The following is a 19,066-nucleotide window of genomic DNA, read 5'->3' on the forward strand; positions in this document are numbered from 1 at the left end:
TAAATAAACTATACCGAAAATACCAATTCAGGAAAAAGAAAAAAATCTGTAACTTTTCTAACATAACTCAGATTTTAAATCCCTTATCCAAATTCGGTAAAATCAAGCACTGGTATAAATGCAACAAATAATTTGGTCCCCAGTGTTATTCTTCTATTTTAAAAAAATGCGTAGTGAACAGGGGCGGATCTACATAACGGCTTTTTGGGCTGCAGCCTAGGGCCCCGTGGAAACAAAGGGCCCCAGTCCCCACTGAAAACAATAGGTGATATTTTGAATTAAAAAAATATCTAATATTAAAAAAATAATAATATTATAAGGTTGGCAACCCTGAGATCAATCAACCCATGCATGTGCGCGTCTATCGAACGGAACGGGGAATTACCCGTCGCTTGTTTTTGGTCAGTGTATTTTTTCGCGTCTATTACGGGGGACTTCCGCAGCGCCGCTTAACGCCCGACGTAATTTTGTGTTCTTTCCTGCATTTCTGTTCTCGTCATCAATGACAAACTTATTTAGTTTATTAATAACTGTCTTGACTACCAGAAACCCTCTGATCCCACTGAAAACTATATTGGTGTTCAGCAAGAGGACGGTAATACCGAGGCGGAAAGAAATTTAGAGAATATAGGGTTTGAGTTTGAGAAATATGTTGACGTGGGCTTGTGGCCAGAATTGCTAAATAATGATTTTATTAATGACATACTCTCACATGAAATGACTGACTTTTAGAATAAAAATCCAAAAAATATATATTCAGCTTCAATAAAGAAATACAAAGAACAAAACAGAATATTTTCAAATAGGTATTTCATTAAGAAAATGAAAAATGGTCAATCACTGGAAAGATTTTGGTTATGCTATTCAACCAGGATTGGTACTGTTTATTGTTTGACTTGCAAACTTTTTTCTAAAATCCTTTCTCAATACACAACCGGATTTTTTGATTGGAAACACATAGGAGCCTGTTTAGAAAATCATGAAAATTATAATGAACATAAGAAATCAATGTTAGTGTGGTTGACACGTGAAGGCAACAAGTTAATTGCATCATTAAAAGACTTCGTGAACAACATAAGGCACCAATCAGATCAGAAGCTAAAGGACTACGAAAAGAAGGCTAAAAAATTAAGTACTAGTGTGGGAATAGACTACAATGACATAAACAAGGGACGCATTACTCCAAAATTTTCAGATAAGTCTACGGGTAAATTCTCAGTATACGGCGCAGAAGAATTTAAAAGAGACACGCTAAACGTTGCGTTGGATAAGCTGATTATGGATTTAAACAAAAGGAGCCAAGTCTATGAGATGTATAGCAAAAAATTCCAGTTTTTAATGGATTTGCAAGACAAAAATATGGAGAACATAGATCTGGAAAGTGTACGTAATATTGTTGATTATTATCCAGATGACGTAGACAAGCATTTAGTGAATGCGTGCATTCAGTTAAAATCGTATTTACTTCAGTCTGAGCTACAGTTTTACACCTCTTGCAGTGAAATTTTTATGCTAATTTATGAAAAGAAATTTGTTGACGTTTTCCCAAATTACTACACTATCTTAAGGATTTTTTTAACTTTGCCAATCACTAGCTGTGAAGCTGAGCGCTCTTTCTCCAGGATGTCATATATAGAAAACAAATATAGGACAACAATGTCGAACCATCGACTAAATCATTTATCAGTTCTTTCCATAAATTGTGATTTAACGAAGGACTTACAATGTGATGAGCAAATAAGGAAATTTGCAGCACAAAAATGCAGAAAGGTTGCTTTATAATTTATATAACATAACTACACATAACCTGTCAATTTCTTTTGCAATAATGTTGTACAGTTGCTGTTTGTGTAGACAAATAAAAATAAAAATTATTTTATTGTCCTATTTTTTTCTATATACTTATCTACATCAATATAGAAAACAGTTTTTTTGACAAAATGGCTATTAGGGCCCCAAAGTAGTTTCAGCCCAGGGCCCCACAAATTCACGATCCACCCATGGTAGTGGAGCTGTTAAGAACCATCCTTATGTATTAAAACAGCAGAATCCTTATGTATAAAAACAGTAGAATCCTTATGTATCAAATTTTTTTTCTAAATATGTATATAATTTCTTTTGAATAAATATTTCATTACTTAAACTTATGGATTAACTGACCAATTGAATAGGCTGTTAAATTCATATAGTTACTTATATGTTGTTTTTTTCTGTACCTTTTCTTCAAATGTTTATTTTTCATCCACAATCAAAACAACGTTGAGGGCTTACCTAATTATTAATTAATATCAATTTGTATAGTTTTAGTCGATTCTATGATACAATTCATTTTATAATCATAGAATAAATTTTCAGTATTTCAGATATTATATTGTAATCAAACATAGAATACAAAAATATGAAAGGTTCGAAAGTTAAGAAATAAAATTGATGAAATTTTTTTTAAATAATGCTATTTAATAAAAAAAAATGTTTTGGAAAAGGAGAAAGAATCAGTTAGTCAAAAAAGTAAAAGTAAAAGCAGAATTTGTAAATAAATAAATAAAATTTATTTGTCAAAATGTTGTTATCATAACTATTCTGCGGTTTCTGCCTATATAACAAAAATTTGACTCACTGAACTGTGTTTTTATTTTTTTATTTTTTATTATGCTACTATAATTGAAAAAATAGTATTTTAATAAAATAAAAAAGATTTTTTAAAAATATTCAGCTATGTTAGACTAACAAGCCTAGCTCTCAAGGCAGTTTTTCGGGACAAATATATTTCTTCAACTGAAATAAATTACAAACTTACGACTCACCACAACTCAATTTCTAATTGATATTAATCTAATAATTATATTTACAGCTTATTCTATTGATTCCCATTTTGAATCACACCTTAACATTGCACAGTTAAGTCTGCATTATGCATTATCCGGAAAAACACTCTAGTTTAAAATTTTTATTTACTATTTGAATACCAATTCAGCGCACTGGGTAGAAAATAGAAAAGTAAATAATCAATAAATCGATATTAATCAGCAAGCACAAACATATACCAAAGCATTTAATGAAATTAAAATAATTATTTATTTTTATTTATTATTATTTGTTGCTCTTTCCGAGGACTTCAAGTTAAATTAAGCGAAACACATTTTTTAAGAAGCTCAATTAAACAAAATAAAGATTAATAAAACATAGCTGCCATTGATCAGGCAACTCATTATAGTCAAAATTCATCTCTAACAAATTAACCGTTAATTTTACTCTCAAAGAAATAACTTTTGCTATTTAGTTCAATTACCGTTGATTTTAACATATTTAGTCTCATAAAAATGTTACAAAAGCGTAACTATAAACAAAATAAACAAGACACATAGTTTTAGATGCGAACCTTGCTCTAAAATGCCTTTTACGATGTGCCTTAAGTTTACCTGATGAAACAAATCAAAAAATATTTCCTTATGAGAGAATCTGCAATAAACGACATTTTTTAATTAAATCTAAAATTACATTTTTGAATTTTCTTCAAAAAATATTAAGAATTTCGGTTTTAAAGTCATGTCTTAAGAAGTATATTTGAAAAAAAGTTTTTAAGCATAATGTATTATTAGTATCGTTCGATATTAGATAACTCGTTTAACTACTATGACAAATTTCATTAATGAAAAATACTTCCGTGATGCTGCCAAAAATTTTATTATTTCAAATGACGCATAACAAGTATCTTTGAGAATATTTTTCTGTGAATATGAGGTAAAAGCTGGACATAGCATACTTCAGGTAAACGCGCAGATAATGGAAAAATCTGTATTCCTTCGTTTAATAACTCTAAATTTTAATAAATTTACTAAAAAATAAAGTTAACTTTCTTAAAAAAAAACATTAGTAGCATTTTTCTTAACGTAGGATAGGATTAATTTAATAACAAAAAATAATCTTTGATTCTTAGGGAATGTTTCTGTCATTTCGTCTTATTATTCTCATCAGTAGTATGTTAACACGGATTCCTCAACCCCAGATCTTTCCTTCTTTTTTTGAGCCCAAATTGCATTAGAGCAATGATCACCTTGCATTAGTACACTTTGTTTTGATCTTTTACCTTTAAATTCTACATTTCATTTGTCTGTAATTATGTAAAAAATTAATACTACCTATCAAATGAAATTAAACAAAAATTATTTAACTAGATTAATAAATGTGTCCAGATCACATATATCATGAACCACATACGCGCATTGCATGTATTAGCTCAAAGAGTTGGCTGAATAATGTCATTTAGATAATTGCCTATTTTATTTACGTATTTATTTATTTTTTTCAACAAAAAGAAAGATACTTAAATATTTACCCACATTTCATTAATATTCAACTGATATTTCGTTTCCTGCTGTTGCGCAGAAAATAAACCCAATAAAAAAAAAATTTTATGTATAAATGCTATTTGCAAACAACTCTGTGCGCTAGAAATTCGCGATCGCAACGCTCGAGTACGCCGTCTAGCGGAAGCCTGTAAATATCAGACATTAATTTATCACGTTTTCATTTAGTTCCATCAAAATCATTGACTGAATAAGACGCCATTTTTTAGCAGCAAATAAGAAACAAAATTTCCCTAAGGAAAAGGCCGAAGAACTTGAAAAAAATCTCCAGAATATTAGTAAATCTTTCAGGAACAGAACACGCCAAACATTTGAAGAAAAATTCCTCAATAATTTTTAATTTCTATTATCTACAAACTTGCAACTGATGACTTCCGATTTCGGATACTGTTACAGATGTGTGTATTAAGGTAAAATGCATTTCTTCTGTCTTCAATTCATTACGAATTAAAGTGAAGTCAACATTGCTTTCGTCATTCCAGTGAATAAATATGAATTCAGAACATACAGAATTGTAATAGTTATAGCATATTCTTCTTCGTTATAGAATAGTATATATTTCTGTATCCATATAATTCGGAAAACAACAATAAAAAATTATCCAAGTTACTTGAAATAGTGCCATTTGTGCTGATTCTTAATTAATTTAAATCGTTTTCTTGGTAAGTTTTTTTTAATTTTGAAAGAATAAGTTCAACTAGAATTCAGCTATTCTGTTTTTAGCTACATATTCAAATTCATATCAATTATAAAATTTTGCTGTGTAGTATGTTATCTAAAAGTAATGAAGGTATAAACTATGTATCTATTATTTGAGAATAAAGTTTTCAAACAAGGAACTTATCATTTTGGAATTCTCCGGGAATCATAAATCAGGTAAGTGCAATGATTTTTACAATAAAAAATTTGCTTGTAAATATTTTTTTTTCATTTGATGATGGTTCTCTACAGAATGGTTTTTTACGTCTGATTAAGAACTATAAGAATAATAAAAAAAGAAACAATATGAAAGTTTTTATTTCAATGTTAAGAATTCTTAAAATCGTTTTTTTTATCCTAAGAATTCTTTATTTTCCGTTTTTTAGTTTATAATTTTTTGATAAAAATTGTTCTCAAAATACTTTTTTTGAAAAATTAAATGGTATAACATTATGTGTTTATGTATACTTCTTGTATATTCCAATGTTTGAAGTAATATGATTCAGAAAAGTATGGAATAAAAATTCGGTACTTACGTATTAACGCCACCGCCGCTACAGATTTGGCGGTTTTTAAGTGCCGCCAATCTACACTTAAAATTTTTGCGACAATTCATAAAATAAAACACTTTATTTAAAATCAAAATAGTCAATCGGATTTCGGTGGAAAATGAGCCGATATAGAGTTTAGCATAGATTCAAAACAATCATATCGCCATATGAACTCTGATAAATAAGATTCCAAATGAAATAACATTTCCAAAACGTACGTTTACCAAGATAAAGTTTTATGTTGTGGGAATTGGTACATTTTCGTTTTTTCGGTAAAATATTTCCCTCCTGAAAAAATAAAATTGCATCTTGTTTTGTTTTTGGCAAATCCCAAAGACGAATTTTCGTAGCACTAAAAATGGCGACAAAAAAGAATTGTTTTTTTTTTTTTTTTTTTTTCGTCAGCATTCTTTATTTTACGTTTCTTAGTTTCTAAATAATGATTTTTATTGAAACTTGAAATTTTTTGATAAAAATTGTTGTCAAAAAACTTTGTTTACAAAATTAAATTTCATAAAATTATGAGGCTTATGTATACTTTTTGTTCATTTTAATTTTTGAAGTAATATGATTCTTAAAACTATAGAATGTAAAGTTTAAATGGGCCTTTCATGTTATATCATTAAATTTAGTAATACTATTTCTCGGGCATTAGGTTTTAACTCTTATAAGAATATACATATTTTTTTCTGTTAATGTACAAATATTTTTCCGATGTGTTTTGGATATTCCTTCTCTAATAAAAAGAGATACCATTTTGTTTTCGGTTGTACAAGAAAGAAGATCAAGCATTTTTCTTTTTTAAATTTAATAAGCCACATTAAAGAAGGAACGTTGCAATGCTACACGCTACATTAACGACGTCTCCAGAGTAACTGAATGACGGTTCATATAGAAATCGCAGGTAAGCGTCTCATACAACAACGCCCCCTATAGTTCGTTGCGATCGCGAATAGAAAAACAATACCTTTACGACTTTCATTAGTTTTATGCTGATGACAACCAAAACAATCTTGAAATGAATGAGGAAAAACTGGATCCTACCACGTGATTTTTCAGCCAATAAAAATACTCCGACAATAAAAATCTTTTCACCTGACATGTAATACTAATTTGAAATAATGGAATCGACAACAAAAGACAATCTCGACTTGACTTTAAAATGACTTTTTTTAAATTTTAATTTTATGTTACTTTGTATGTCTTTTTTCTCTTCATTTTCATGCATTGTCATCCAATTCTGAACTATGTGCCAAATTTGAAGTTTGTAGCTAGTCGGGAAGTTAGTTTAAAATCGATTACAATACATATCAATATCGATTACAATACAATACAAGATTATAATACACAACGCCAATGAGTCTCTTAACCGTTTCGGTTTGAATGTTTATGTTTGCCTCATAAATAAGGGGATCTCCTCAGCAGTGAATTTGATTTGATTTGATTTGTTCAGTTACGCCGCACTAGAGCTGCACAATGGGCTATTGGCGACTGTCTGGGAAGAATCCCTGAGGAGGATCCGAAGACATGCCATCACAATTTTGATCCTCAGCAAAGGGGAAGGCACCCCCGCTTCGGTAGCCCGATGACCTGCCGCGAAGTCGAGCACTTTACGGTAGAACAGTTTAACGAGGACCAATACCGCACACCCTCGGTCCCTACGCAGACTGATCCAAGTGGTCACCCTACCACTCACTGACCGCAGCCAGTGATGCTTGACTTCGGTGATCTTCTGGGAACCGTGTCTTAACGATCAGTCCACTGTGGGACCCTCGGCAGTGAAAGAGCTTCAGCTTCAACTGGTTTTATTACTCAGTAATCTTTGCTTTGTGCATAACTGAAAAAAAAGGAAAGGTCCCGCAGTGGACTGATTTTTGTGCGGGTGGGTGACCACTTGGATCAGTCTGCGTAGGAACCGAGGGTGTGCGGTATTGGTCCTCGTTAAACTGTTCTACCGTAAAGTGCTCGACTTCACGTGCAGGTCGTCGGACTACCGAAGCGGGGATGCCATCCCCTCTGCAGAGGATCAAAATTGTGATGGCATGTCTTCGGATCAGCCTCAGGGATGTTTCCCACACCGTCGCCAATAGCCCATTGTGCAGCTCTAGTGCGACGTAAATGAACAACAGCAAAGGAAAGACCACTTCAAAACAATTTTTTGTTTACATTCAGAACAAAAAGAAGTACTTTACGGAAAAAATGTTTTTGCTTTGGCTTTCTAGAAAGCTCAAGGGTGGTTCTAACTGGATCCGATAGCCCACCATTCCGATAGCATTAGCATAAGATCAAAAGCGAATCAGATGCAAAGAGAATGGCGTCACCTTGAATTCGTCGTGTCAGTCAGAATTAATCTCTCAGGTCGGATCCCGAAAATCCAAATCCCTTGGCTGTGGAAGTCTCTCTCAGTGAGATCAAAGCTAAAATCGTAACCAGGAGATTTTATATTTGTTTATTTTGAAATTAGAAGGGCATGCAAAATGTTTTAAAGATTTATTTATAATTAGTTAAGTATTATTTAAGTAAGTACTTGACTTTTTAAAGTTTGATACTTTTTACTCTGCTAAATTATTTTTAAAAAAATTAGAATGTAATCAATTATATTGTAAAAATGTATAAATAATCAATATTTTAAAAACGCCGGGTTAAGCTGTTACATCAATTTTGGATTACATTGGTCTCAGCTTTTTTAATGATTTTTCTTTAATAATATATAGTTCACATTCTTAAGACAAAGCTTCATTTAATACTAGAATATGGTATAACTAAAATCTCTAATATTAGCAATGCTGTGATAGTTTTTCAAACTGATCCAATTCATCTGTTCCCTGAAACCCCCTTGCATTTTTGCTCCAAACAGCTTAAAAATAAGTATATTTTGCATGAAAGAATTTAAATAATGTGTTTCTCAAAGACAACTATAGCAAAAGTTCCCCCCAACTCTTCATGTTCGGGCTAGATTACATGTCAGCAACTATGCCAAATTCGATCCACAATCGGCCAAGGGGCTCGCTATAAATTACAAAATATCGACACCGAAAGGGACCTATTAGAAGGGTTTGACTCATCCATCCTCAGTCAAACCATTGCACTGTTTTTGTTTTTTTTTAATTATTTATAATTTTCCGCAGTTAAAAAATAGTAGTTTGCATCAATAGTGACTGATTTATAAATCTCCCCCATATTTGTGCTCCAAACTGCTCTAAGTATTCTACAGAAAAGAATTCTCATTGGTTTCCTAAGCAAGAATTTCACAAAGCTGTAGTTCGTAGTTCCCAAAGTTGATGATATTTTCAAACTTCTCTAATGCAAATGTCCCTTTCATGTTTTTTATTTATTTATTATTCTTTATTGTTCCCATTTGTTACATTATCATTTCAAACTGCTCTAATATAAATATTCTACAGAAATGCTCAGAGTTTTCCTCAAATAGAGTTTTCCACAGAGGCACATTATCTAAAACAAACTATGAAACTTATTACTCCATTTATGGGAGAAGAGATCAATAAAACTATTAAGCCTCAATGGTGTCGATAAATTAGAACGCAATTTTTACTGCACGAATAATTTAGTAGTACTTAAATTAAACTTAAACATAAGTATTACAATAGTTTAATTATTTAATTCAAAATATCATTCTCATTGTCTGTATTTTTATTTCAGATTCCATGGAGCCATCAATGAAATATTTATGGCCTGTTTTAAAGCAGACTAAATCTGCATTTAAGGGTTGTAAAAAATTTAATTTTGCTCCTGCAATTTCTTCATTAAAGTATTCTACTGCGAGTGCACATGCAGAAGAATTAGTGACTCAAGAAAAGATTCATGTCTCTAAGCCCTCTATTACCAAATGGAAAAGACCTCCATTTCTGAAAAATTTTTTCCTGGGTAAATTTGATACTGTAAGTTGATACTCAACTAATTTTCAATGCTATACAAACTCCTTTAATTTTTATGTTATAAGTTTAATTCATTTATGTATAATTTATTGTCTTAAAGTTTAATTTCTGCATAAATTAGCATCTCTAGATATTGTCCTAGTTTTTTCCATTCTCATTCAATAATTTTAATTATCACTCTCAGGGGTCTGTCCAGACCGAATTTACTACCGTTAGCGGTACCTTCACAAATTCAATTTTAGGAAAAACGGTAGTTTCACAAATTTAATTTTAGGAAAAACGGTAGTTTCACGAAATACTTTTTTTTTAAATTTTATTTTTGTATTCCTTAAGAAATGATAAATCCATATTCTTGCCATATTTTTGTGTTGGACTTTTAAATATAATTTTTAATTTTTCACAAATTATGTCTAAATTTTCAGAAAATAGGTGCCTCTCAGAAAAACCTAGACAGACCCCTGACTCTTTAAAATGATAAAATTTCCAGCCGTAGAAATATCAATTTGCTAATAAAATTGTAATTTTTCAGTTCTAGTTTTTTAAATGCATATGGTTTTTTTATGAAAAATGTGTTTACTTATAACATTTTGGTATATATTTAATTAAGTGATCAATCAATTTTTTATTGACATACTTGGTGCAGTTCTTACTAAGTATATTGAATGAATTATTATTCATTATCTGGCATTATAATATTTTGCATTTTATTAATGTAATAAGTAAATGAAGAACATTGATATTTACAGAAATAGCCAGGATATGGCAATATGGCGTTCTCTTGTAGCAAATGTAAATTGTAAAGTCTGAATCACCTCGTGGCAATCATAACATATTTGATTTTAATTTATTTCAATTACCTACATGAACTGCTAGTCGAGATGGCTCAGGGGATAGAGCTTTCGCCTTCCAATGATGTGAACCAAGTTTAAGTCCCAGCGATGTCTGGTCGATATGAATTCTGCATACGGTTTGCACCGACCACAATGCTGATGTAAAATATCCTCAGTGGTAGACGGATCATGGGTTAGAGTCTCCTTGTTGTCAGGCTAACCGTTTTGAGATTTTTCTCTCCGTGTAATGCAAATGCGATAGTTCCATAAAAAAGTCCTCCATGAAGGCAAATTTCTCCCAATATCCAGGAGTTCCCTTGTCTTCTGAAATGAGTTCAAAATTACAAGGCTACGGAGTTGAGCATTAATAGTTGTAAACCAAAAGTTGGGTTGGCTGTTCAACGATGGTTATAAAATAAAATTACAAGAACTGGGTTGAAACAACTTTTCAATTGCAGTTGAGGAAGCATAGAAAACTCTAACATATTTACAATATTGCTTTATAATTCTAACAATAAATTCTGTCTTAAATATTTAGTCAATCCTATATTTTCTAATAAATAAAAAAACACTTTTTTTTGGTGGGGGGGGGGAGAGAATTTATGAAAAGAAAAGCTCACAGGACATAAAATATTTTTGCTTTTTTAACAGTGTCATATCATTTTAAAAATTTAATTTTATATCAAATTATTATTTATTTTTTTAGGAACTTCTGGCTTTTCCTGAAATTCTTGATAAAGAACAAGTTACAGAATTAGAAAAATCTGTACAGAATCTCAGTGATATAATGAAATCAAAAGGTATAAAAAAATATGATCCATTCATTTTGAGCTAATTAAATTATACTTGTAAAAAATTTTATATCAATCTTAGTATAAATTTTTTTCAATTTCTTGAAATACAGACAGGTGTCATGTCTGTTATCATTTTTCAAATTTTATCAAAATAAACTTTTTTTGTACTAAAGCTGAATAAAAAGAGTTTTAATTTCATGAGAAGAACAATATAGAGCATTATATTAAAATAATTATATTTTTTATGAATAGTTAAATCAAGCTAACTGTCTTAAGTTCTCATATCTGTCACAACTCCTTGCCATGTCTGTCATACTAGTAAGTATTTCTTTTAAAAGAAGTACTTTCTTTTTAAATTTTAGAAATTACAGAAATTATTAAATTACAGAAATTTCTGAACCAAAGTTATATACTGGTTAAGACACTCTGTCTCCATGCCTGTTTTTTGTCATGTCTCCCACGACATATTTTTATTTTATTAATTAAAATGTTTTCTCCAGAAGCAAATGTTTTGCATTATTTTCAAATGTAAAGTATATAAAAGTGTGCAAAATTTGTTAAGATATCTTTATATTTAACTGAAATTGGGCAAAAAAAAAGTTGTCTGATGCCATGTCCGTTACCTTGGAATTGACCATTTAAGAATTTATTGTTTTTAATTATAATCTCAAAATTTATGTTGCTTTTAAAAGCATGGGAAGTTTCCGCAAAAGATTTTGATAATAGTTGAATAAGTGCTAGTTAAAGTGGAAAATGAAAAATAGTTCTAAATGCTATGTATCTTTTTAATCTAGAGTCTATTATTCATCAAATTATACTTCAATTTCTGGTATAGTTCAGAGAATTGTTTTCAGGCTGTTTTCATACTGAATAACTTAATAGAAACTAGTTTGATATAATGGGAAGTATGCAAATTAGAGGAATATGACCCTATAATCCAGTTCCCTATACTGTTGAATAATCTGTATTATCCATCCTTCAGTTGTTGCTGTACATTTAGAAATAAACATTGTTTTATCAAAAATCTAGTGATTAAAGCTAATTAACATGAAAAAAAATATATAAAAATACCATCCAAGGAAATGAAAGTTCTTTTTTTATGTTACTTAGCTTTATTCATAAAAAACACTCGCCACTAGAATAAAAAATTCTAACTGGTTCAAAATTTAAGAATCCATTAATTTTTGAGGTTTTAATTTATTAGATTATTTTGTACAATTATTATGTCTTACCTCTTTACTTTAGACTAAAGAAAAATTATTACTTTGAGAACTTGGTACTATTGATAGAAATTACTTCCAGCTTGTATTGCTATTATGTTTTATGTCATTTTATTCAGGTTGTACTTTTTACTATACATGCTTCCACCACTTACACAATATATTTTTTAGCAAGTCAATTTTGTATTAAAATTTCTCCCATGATCAAAACCTTATTATAATTTATTTCTATTGTGTAATGGCAAAAGAATTCTTTTTAATAAGCAAATATTTTAATTTAGATACTGTTTTTGTCTTCAATAAAAATTATTGCTAGCATAGCTTTTGCTAGTTTTTTTAATACCGATTCTTGTGGACCTAGATCTTAATTATGATTATTAATTTGTTGCTTTAATGACTGCTTGGTTTAAGAATCTTGTAAGTATATAGATTTAGTGAAATTTGTTAGTTTGGCCACTTTTGTAAGTTTATCCTCTTTATAAATTAAGTTCTGTATTTAAAAAATAAATTGGCAAAAAGAAAAGATAGCCATTTTATAAATACCATTCTAAATAGGCCATCCACATTCCTTACATTACTGACTTATCTTTTTTTTTTTTTTTTAATTTTCCTCTCTTTTATTCTAGTAAATTCAGTTGAAATAGACGAATCTTGTTCACTTTCTGAATCTTTGCTGCAAGAACTTAAAGATTTGGGCCTGTTTGGAAGAATGATTCCATCAAAATACGGTAAATAATAGTATACATGAAATTAAATTATTTATTTATTTTTTTTAAAAATTGCTCTTTTTATTTTTTTATTTACATGCTTCATATTCTATAAGATTATTTTTAAAATTATTATATAATATTTTTTATATAATAATTTTCCAAGATGTTATATAATACTTAATATATATATATATATACAGTCAGACCTCGATATAAGGTCACCCAAAGGGACATCTCAAAAGTGACCTTAAAAGTGGGGTGACCTTTTAACTGATTCATTAGCAGCTCGTAACTAAGCACATAAATAGTACACATTATGATTTTTTACAGACGGTAATACAAACTAAAATGATCGGCCATAAATTAAATATTTAAGTCAATAAATTTTGACAGAATTAGCAAAGAATTAAAGAAAGTTAGGTTTAAAAATTTTTTAGTTTAATATAAATTTACAAATTTCCTCAAAGTGTACATACATACATTGCATCTTACCTTATTTAAAATAATCATTTATGCAGGTCTGTCTTGTTTTTGGTTTCATTTTAAAAACAATGTTTTCTAGATTTTGTGACTTCTCAAAATGTTCCTCAGCCCCCTCATGGTTTATAAAAAAATATCGTCTGACATTCATTGCATTGAAAGCTTCAACTTAGGTTAAAGCTACAGTCTCAGGATCAATGTCATTGTCCTTACTGTCCACAACTTGTGAAACAATTTCAGAAAGTGTAGCTTGTTCGTTGACTGCAACATTTTCCTAGAACTCGAGAGGAGTAATTGCCTTGTAAGGAAGTTAAATAGGCTTTTGTTAGAAGAGAGCTCCCCTCGCCTCAGATAAAAATGACCTTATAAGCGTTAACGATTTTTAAAACTTTACCATATATCCCATAATCTGTAACAAAGAATTCCTATTCAGTGAGCCGTGACTTTGGAAAGGTGGCCTTATATGCGGATGACCTTATATTGAGGTCTGACTGTATATATATAATAATAATAATAATTTTAGTAATTTTCAAATAGTTTTTAATATTTTAGAAAATTATTTGCAATGAGCAATTAATTTTGTTTTGTTTCTTATTTTATTGCAAATCATTTACATTGTGTTTGATTGCATTGTCTCCTTTTATTAATCAAGTAATAATTCACGTCCATTGTTAGTATGGTAATTACTATTTTGATTTATTTTATCATAAATCACTGTATTTCATTTCTTATTTTATAAATACTTGAGTATTTGTATTGATTTTAAGATATATATATTCTATAGTTTACTAATAGAATGTTATTGAAATTTACTTTTAAAGTGACCTTTTCCCAAAGTATTTTATATTATTATGGACTTATTAATAATATAGTTTTGTTTTAAAAATTAATAGAAGAAAATGAAAAGCTTATCTAAAATTTTTACTTCTCAATTTTATTATAATTTTTTTTTCTTCTAAAACTGATTTAGTTGTTTTTAATAGTTATGAATGTTTGTAATTTTGGTTAATATGTTGAAATATATTAAACTATCATAGTTGAACCATTATTCTTTCACAGTATGTTAATATCGATCTTCTCTCTCTTATACTTGCATTGTGTGTTGTAGGACATTGCTATTGTTAGTAGTACTATATTGATAACATCATTGGTAATAGATAGTAGAGTATTGTAACACAATTAATAGTTGTGTATCATGTAGATTATGAGTTTTTCTTTTTTAACAATTTAAGATCTCAAAATATTGTCTTACCCATATTTTATTAGTGTTAAATAATTATACAGTTATTTGATGAATCTTTTTTGACTCAAGAATTTAGTTTCCAAAAGTAGATTTAGTCTTAATTACTTAAAATTATCAAAATTTAACTTTTTTCGTCATTTTCGGCACACTAGCTCAAGGTGGGCCTAGGCTTTCCTTTGAAGAGAATTCCAAGCAACACTTTGGGTACTAATGGTCTCTCAGTTCTTAACCCTTAAGATACCAAAGATTATCTTAACTTCATATTTCCACAGCAAATTCGCCTTGGGTCATCCTCTTCTTTGTTTCTGTGGCTTTGTTAAAACAGGTAAAGTATTTCATTGGGTTTCTTAAAGGTGAGGTTTTTAAACCAGATGGAGATGTCAGCCCCACGCCATACCTTCAACCTTGAGGACCAGGTTGTTCCTTGTTTGTCTAATGTCACCGCTTCGATCTTTCTGCCTTGGTGACCAGTAGTAAAGATATTGCCGGCATAGTTCTCTGAATCAACAACACACACAAACTACAGCGCCACCCTAAGTCGGGAGAACCATTGCTGTGGAACCTTTTTTTTAATTAATTTTTGACATTTATATCTACCTAAATAATTTTAAAAAATAAATTTCAAGTTCTAAATATTTTTAGTAGTAAATCACCATTTATAATTTTAAACAAATTCTGTAATATGAAATAATTAAGTCCAAAATTGAAAAAATTAATCAAAACTTAATATGACAAATAATTAAATTTTTAAGTCAAAATTTAATTTTACTTATTTTATAATGTAAGCTTTAATTTATTTTAGAGTCAAAGTTAAAATTTAATAAATATCTATTTTTTTTCAGGGGGTCTTGATCTCTCTTATACAGCATGTACTCGTTTAAATGAAGCCCTTGGACTAGACTGGTCACTTTTCAGTACAATAGCAGCTCATGAATTTTTAGCAACTGAAGTAATAATCTTATGAGATTTCACATTTATTTTATCTCTTTGTTTGTTGGTAACTCATAAATGAATAATTTTATTTTATTTTTGCACATTTTGTTTTATGATAAAAAGTTTTAAACATTTTTTCCTCCTTATATTTTGGTTTTTCAATGAAACTTTAAATACATTTTTATTTTTAGTTCCTTATGTGTATGTATATATTTCAGATCATTATGTTCACACAATGCATGTATGTATGCATTGACTGTCTTTTCCTTCTTTTTTTTTTTTTGTCTAGAATTTCAAATATTTTGGGAGAAAATTCACTCCTATATTTACTCTCATTGTCAAATAAATAATTGTGTAATAATTCTTTTTTTTTATGATCATTTAGTAAGTCTCCAATTAAAAAACCCATAAAAATATGTAACCTGTGTGCAACATGTTAATTATTGTCACATGGTTTTTTTATTTTTTTTCTTTCTAATATTACATTTCAGCTTTTACCTTTTTTCTTATCAATTTCTCTCATGCATTCTTATCATTGAAGCTTATAGAGGTTGGAGTCAACTTCTGTTTTATTTTGTATATTTGTAGCTATAAATAAATTAATTTCTTTTTTATTCAAATATTTTAGGCAATATTGAAATTTGGGTCTGAAGCACAAAAGAGTCGTTATTTTCCTAAGTTAGCATCTGGAGAACTAATAGCAGCATTCTGTTGTTCAGAAAGTAATAGGTACTTCTCAGTAGTTTTTTTCTTTCTTTTCTTTTGCTAATTAATATAACTTTTTTTTGCTAAATATTGTTGATTACATGTTAAAGAAACTTCAATTACTTTAAAAATTAAATTTTCTTGTATGGCTTAATGATTATTTTTTCTTGTTTTATTTTCAATTTGTAATTTTAAATTACAATAAAATTAATGTGTATTTATTTTTCTGTGACTTTAATTTCAAAATTTAGAAAATTATTTATCTGAATTTACTATTAAGTAAAAATGTATAAAATGTCGGATTTTTAAATGAATTCATAAAATTGCATATCTTTTTTCAAAACCTGTTTGCTTAATCTAAATATGCTCCATTTGCTTCAATACACTTTTCCCAATAAGATTTTAATGTGAAGATGTTCGTTTTATACAATCAATTATATTATGGGATTTTTTTGATTATTTTCATTTTCATTCTGTTTAGCCTGTGAAAACTGTTCTATCTGCATCAGATCTTTGACCAACCGTCTTACATTTTTTTAAACATTTAGATCAGTTTTTACAGGTTAAACAGTAAGAAAATGAAGACAGTCTGAGAAATTACATATTAGCATTTATTGATTACAAGGATCGGAATATTTTTTTTTAAAAACAGGCATTTATGCATTAAAATTTTGTTGGAAAAAGTGCATTGAAGCAAATGGAAGACGATTTGGTTAAATAAATGCTTTCAAAAAAAAATATGCGGTTTTACATATTCACTTAGAAATCTGCCATTTCATGCAAACCAACCTTAACCTTTTGATGGTTAGGGAAGTAAGCAGGTTTTGTTCACTTAATCCACGCAGTATTACGAGTAAACAGTAGTCGAAAGTGGCGGCTGTTTTCCCCCGCCATTTTTTCGAAAATGTCGTTCTCTGGCGATGCCGTAGATAGCTCGCCTCAAGCGTTTTAAGAATTTCTTAAAGTATTTGTAGTACATAAATAACAGTTTTTATGTACTTTAAAATAATTATTAAATAGTAAATTATAAACAATTATATAAATAATAGTTAATTATAAATATAAGACAAATATTAAATTGAAAAGACTAAATAAATACAACTAATGTAAAACTTTATGAAGCATTTAAATACAGTAATTAAATAAAAATCTTTTTGTACAACCTATAAAAAAATTGCAGTAATTACCTAAAAATCTTTAACAATCATAATCATCATCATAAATATCTAACTTTCGCTTTTGAGCCATTTTACTTTACAAACACCCTAAAAAATGCGCCATAATACGCATAAAAAGACTATGGTAAAAAAAAAATTTCATCTTCATTATGAAAAGAATTTCATGGAACCCATACTGCCATCTGTAGACAGTAAAACTAACTGCATTTCGCGAGTAGGATTCGTTTGTAACATAATCAATGCAGAATAATAATGGCGAACGAGCTCAGCTCGTCAGCGCGCATTTGGGAAAAATTTCACTAAATGAGTAGGGCTCGTTTCTAACCATTTCGGTCAAAATCGTGCTCCCGAGCGGATCTCGTTTGTGCGCATTATGATGCACGATTCGATTGCGAGCCGAGCTTGTTCATAACCATCAAAGGGTTAAATACTTTCTTACTGTTAGTGTTATTATTAAATTAAATTGAATAATATAAATCATCCTTTGTCGTACAGTTAATATTATATAATAAAATAAGCACACACAGCACTAATTAAGTATCATATTATTATTTTAATTTGTATTTAACTTTCTTTTAAATTTTTAGCAGATTTGGACAAATTTAAACGTTAATAAATCACCCATTATTATAAAAATCATCATTAAAAATATGCATAATTAACCAGATTTATTATAATCATAATAATTAATAAAATGGAAATAAGATTATATATAATAATAATTTTTGATTACGAGTAATTGATTGCTCGTAAATTAATGTTATGATGCTAATTACAGGTTTCATGAGGTTATATTATATGTTATTTTCGAAGATAAAATGTCAATCTATTTTTTATATTTTAATAAATATGAAAGTTTTTATTTTCTAGTTCAAAGATATAAGTTGCTGAATCTGTAAATTTGTGTTGATAAAAATATAAAATAATGATATAGTTTTTAATTATATGTAGGATAATTAAAAAATATAAAATAATGATATAGTTTTTAATTATATTTAGGATAATTAAAAAATCTTACCTTATTTCTACTACTTACTATTCTTTTAAAATAACCATATAAAGCAACTTCATTTTAAAACTATTGAAATACGACATCAGTTTGATGCATTATAAATAATGTCTACAGCAATTAATATTGGTAGTAAATAAACAAAAGATACCATTCTTACTCCAACATTTGAGGTTTCTGCAAAACATTATTTCCAATGATAGTGAACAACAGAAGCTTTTAACCTTTTTCTGGAAAAAAAGGTTTCCTATAAATATTTCATCAAAATTGTGCACATGATCCTTTGTCAATCTGATCTTTTATATATCTGTACAAACTATTTAATGTCTTCCCACTTTTATTTATTTTCTTCATCCAATAAAAAAATGTTGCTGTATGAAATTAACGTTAATTATTGATGATTTGTTATTTTTTTATGTTTGATTAACATTTGTTATGTTTGTTTACCTAA

At 28.9% G+C, this 19,066-nt stretch overlaps 1 protein-coding gene across 5 annotated transcripts in view; it reads left to right on the top strand.

Annotated features, from left to right (window-relative positions):
* Nucleotides 1-19,066, top strand: part of LOC107456595 (complex I assembly factor ACAD9, mitochondrial) — a 68,764-nt gene that overhangs the window by 3,583 nt on the left and 46,115 nt on the right. For 2 of the 5 annotated variants that reach the window (XM_071179684.1, XM_043055817.2), the window contains exons 1-6: nt 8,013-8,136; nt 9,278-9,516; nt 11,050-11,143; nt 12,984-13,085; nt 15,633-15,739; nt 16,352-16,452. In XM_071179684.1, coding sequence (XP_071035785.1) covers nt 9,283-9,516; nt 11,050-11,143; nt 12,984-13,085; nt 15,633-15,739; nt 16,352-16,452 — 638 coding nt within the window. In that variant the 5' untranslated portion in view covers nt 8,013-8,136; nt 9,278-9,282. Of the gene's footprint in view, nt 1-8,012; nt 8,137-8,183; nt 8,292-9,277; nt 9,517-11,049; nt 11,144-12,983; nt 13,086-15,632; nt 15,740-16,351; nt 16,453-19,066 lie in introns of those variants that run through there. The other 3 variants (XM_071179682.1, XM_043055818.2, XM_071179683.1) reach the window with 3 other exon arrangements.

The sequence above is a fragment of the Parasteatoda tepidariorum genome, chromosome 4, assembly GCF_043381705.1.
Source record: "Parasteatoda tepidariorum isolate YZ-2023 chromosome 4, CAS_Ptep_4.0, whole genome shotgun sequence".
Classification (NCBI taxonomy): Eukaryota; Metazoa; Arthropoda; class Arachnida; order Araneae; family Theridiidae; genus Parasteatoda; species Parasteatoda tepidariorum.